The sequence below is a fragment of the Propithecus coquereli genome, unplaced genomic scaffold, assembly GCF_000956105.1.
Source record: "Propithecus coquereli isolate 6110/MARCELLA unplaced genomic scaffold, Pcoq_1.0 Scaffold199, whole genome shotgun sequence".
Lineage (NCBI taxonomy): Eukaryota > Metazoa > Chordata > Mammalia > Primates > Indriidae > Propithecus > Propithecus coquereli.
This window is the reverse complement of record NW_012144855.1, coordinates 2,412,511-2,416,281: the sequence shown is the minus strand read 5'-3', so window position 1 is coordinate 2,416,281 and position 3,771 is coordinate 2,412,511. Positions and strand designations below refer to the sequence as shown.

At 49.3% G+C, this 3,771-nt stretch overlaps 1 protein-coding gene across 1 annotated transcript in view; it reads left to right on the top strand.

The window, feature by feature from the left end:
- Positions 1-723: 723 nt before the first annotated feature.
- ABCB4 (ATP-binding cassette, sub-family B (MDR/TAP), member 4) overlaps positions 724-3,771 on the top strand; it is an 80,206-nt gene continuing 77,158 nt past the window's right edge. The window contains exons 1-2 of the mRNA XM_012643513.1: positions 724-813; positions 1,014-1,099. Coding sequence (XP_012498967.1) covers positions 1,020-1,099 — 80 coding nt within the window. The 5' untranslated portion in view covers positions 724-813; positions 1,014-1,019. The remainder of the gene's footprint in view (positions 814-1,013; positions 1,100-3,771) is intronic.

The window sequence follows — 3,771 nt, the reverse complement described above, 5'->3', positions numbered from 1 at the left end:
TAAGGTCAGAACAGGGAGCCAGGGCTCTGTACTGGGACTCAGGAGGCTTTGCCTGGACTCTGGTCCCGCTGATGCAGCCTCAGGCAGGACTTAACCTCTTTGGACATCAGTTTCTTCCTACGTTAAGATGTGGGTTTTTAATTAGGCGATCTCTAAAGTCCCTTCTGGCTCTTAAAGTTCTGTGCCTCTAAGTACTAAGAGGGCATTGACTGCGTTCCTCTTCTCCAAGGAGCATGAGATGGTTCCAGGCTGCTCCTGGTTGATGGTTCCAGGCTGGTCCTGGTTGACTCTCGCCATCCTTGGAGGTGGTCGAGTTTGATGCCACCAGAAGCGGGAGGCGAGTCTCCTGCTCTCTGTCTGTCCTCCACAGCCCTGTGATTGTTGGAAACTCTCCCCCGCATGGGTTTAAAAAGAAAACTGAGCGCTGCAGGAGTGTGATAGTCACTTGTAGGGGCTGGGGTGTCCCAGCAGGCGGGGCCCCAACAGGCTGGCCGCGGCTTTATCGCCCGCAGCTGGCACCGCTAGGCCGGGGCTGGCGGCGCGCCCAAGTGGGCTGCGGCTGCGGCCGGGCGCCCCCGGTGGCGAGGGCGGCGCGCGGGGCCCCTCGCCCGCGCCTGGCCTGCGGAGCGAGCTGGGCGGCCGGCGGGAGCTGCTCCTGCGGGCCGGGGCCCTTGCCCCGGCGGCAGAGGGAGGCATCCCCAGGGCCGGACGCGCGTGGGAGGCGGGGGCGAAGCCGCGGCGAGCAAAGTCCAGGCCCCTCGGCGGCGGTGCCCGCGCGCCCAGCGGCTCGGCCAGAGACGCGCGAGGTCCGAGGTGAGCGAGGCGCCGGGCGGCGGCGGGAAGCCCCGGGGCTGGTGGGCGCGGGGCGGGAGCGGCGGGACCCCTACCCGGAGTCCCCGGGCCGAGACGCGTGCGCCGGGCGCGGCACCCTGGGGCTGGGGCTGCGAGGGGGCTGGTTGTCCGCCCAGAGCCGGAGCGGGTGCACTTGGACCTGAGGCTGTGTTTCTCCCCAGGCTGAGATGGATCTGGAAGCGGCAAGGAACGGAACAGCCCGGAACCTCAGGAGAGCGGAGGGAGGCTTTGAACTGCGCAGCAGCAGGTACATCACCTGCGGCCACTGGCTTTTCTGAGAATCAGCAGGACCAAGTTCAGCTTTGGAAAGAAGTTGAGAAAATCGGTTGATGTCTTTCGCCTTTGTTTTGGGGGCTTCTGTGAAAGGTCTTGTCTGAGGTTCTGACCTTGGAGCAAAGTTTTAAGTGACTTGGAGGAATGTCACTGAGGCTCCTTTTGGAAGAGATACGGGAAGAAAACGCTAGATTTAAAAGTGCCCCCTTCCCTTTTTGCAGGGGTGATTCGATGCATATTTGTGCTGTATAACATTCCTTGTATAACTCTTAAACTTTTACAAATAACTTTCATATACATCATCTGGTTTTCAGGCTTATAGAGTGTCAGACATCTGCTGTTGGTGGTTGTGCTTTCTGAACAAGCGCAGTGAAGCAAAAACTCCCTGCTCTTCTTTCTCTTCCTCCTTATCTTTTCTTACCTCCCGTCCTTCCCCCATCGCCAGGCTTGTTCTGTATTTCTCCTTTCTGGGAGGCGAGGTGGGGAGGGAGACCTTGAGCAGGCTTACCCCTTCCAAACCTATACATCCAAATCAGTTTTTTTCAAGTGCAAGGCAGGTTTGGAAACCAGTGCTTCCTTTCCTTGCGCCTCTTTCTCCTGGCTCTGGCTGTGGACGTGGTTCCCAGGGCCCTTGTTAAGCTCACTTCACAGGCTTTAGTAGGGGCAGAAGCCCAGTGCTGTGTGTCTTTGTTTCCTCTTTCGCTGTGAAAACAGTGGATCATTTTTGCCTTTAGCCTGAAACAGTTTATGAGGCTATTATGATCTCTGAGTTCATGCCAGGCCACCCAGAATTAACTGATCTGTGTCATCAAGTGATCACCCAGAGGGACAAATTTATCAGGCTCTGTCGTTTGTCCTCAAGCTGCAAGGGGTCTGATTAGTTAACTGAAAATATGCCTATCTGATGCTTAAACTGAAGCATTATTTTAGTCTGTTAACGTGTTTGTACAGTGACATTGCTGTATTCCTTCTAAGTGCTGTGATATTTATTCATAGAAAATTTAGTTTTGCCATATAGAATTGGAAAACTGATGGATGGTGTTACTTCCAATAGAAAAATGTGGTTTTCATCAGCTAGCCGTTTAAGCTGGGATTGACTGTGAATCTATTAATAGATGGCATTTTCATGAAGAAGGCTATTTATGTATCTCACTGGCTGAACATTTGATGTGTGTACAAAGGAGCTGTCCCTGCAAAAGGTGTAGTAACATTCCAGAAACCAGGGAAGTCCTCAGAAGAGAAGCTCACAGCCTTCTGTTGGAAAGAAGAAAATAGCTCAAAGGAGAAATACAGAAAGTTAAGAATAAGTTAAGACTGTAAGATTTTGAAATTAAATATAATGATACTAATTTTTATAAAAGTAGACCAAACATTATACATTCAAAGGAATTTAAGCCCACTTCAGTTATCTAGAACAAATTAAGAGTTAGTTTTTGCTTGTTCCAATCACACTGCTATTGCCTGTGGCATGTTCTTTTGAAAACATTTAGTGGCAGATGTTTGTCCAGTGATTTTAGTAAATGTTCTACATAATTGGGGTCAATTCTTATGAGTAAAACTCGATCACCCACCTAGATAAATGTATCTTTTTTTTTTTTTTTCTTTTTGAGATAGGGTCTCACTCTGTCAGCCTCGGCTGGAGTACAGTGATGAGATCATAGCTCACTGTAACCTCAAACTCCTGGGCTCAAGTGATCTGCCTACCTCAGCCTCCTGAGTAGCTAGCATGCCACCATGCCCAGCTAATTTTTAAAAATTTATTTTGTAGAGGTGGGATCTCACTATGTTGCCTAGGCTGGATAAATGCATCTTTGCATCTTATGTTAAAAGAAATCTCCTGGCCAGGCACAGTGGCTCCCGCCTGTAATCCTAGCATTTTGGGAGGCCGAAGTAGAAGGATCACTTAAGCCTAGGAGTTCAGGACCAGCCTGGCAACATAGCAAGATCTCGTCTCTATAAAAAATAAAAAACATTGGCCAAGCATGGTGATGTGCACCAGTAGTCCCAGCTACTCAGGAGGCTAAGAAGGGAAAATTGCTGGAGCCTACAAGTTCACGGCTGCAGTGAGCTTTGTTCATGCCACTGCACTCTGGCCTAGACAACAGAGCTAGACACTGTCTCTTAAAAGAAGAAAAAGAGAAAGAAGAAAGAAATCTCTGCCTTCATGGAGTTTATATTATTGTGTGGAGGACAGACATAAATAATACACATACTAAATAAGTAAACTCCAGCTAACGTTAGAAGGTAATGAATGGTATGGAAAAACATTAATCCAGGTTAAGGCAATCAGGAGTGCAAGGGGGAAATTTTAAGTAGGATGGTTAGAGTAGATCTTACTTTTAAGGCAGTATTTGAACAAAGACTTCAAAGAAATGAGAGGAAAGAGCCGTGTGGGTATCTAAGGGGAGAACATTCCTGGCCAAGGTAACTGACAATGCAAAGACCCTAAAGTGGGAGCATGTTTAGTGTGTGCACAGAACAGTGGAGAGGCCTGGGCAGCTGGAGCAGAGTAAGCAGGGGTGGGAGTGAGAGATGTGGTCAGAGAGATAACAAGGATACTGATCGTGTAGGGCCTTACAGGCCAATGTAAGGATTTTGGCTTTTCCTATAAGAAAAATGGGAGCCATCGTAGATTTTTTTTTTTTT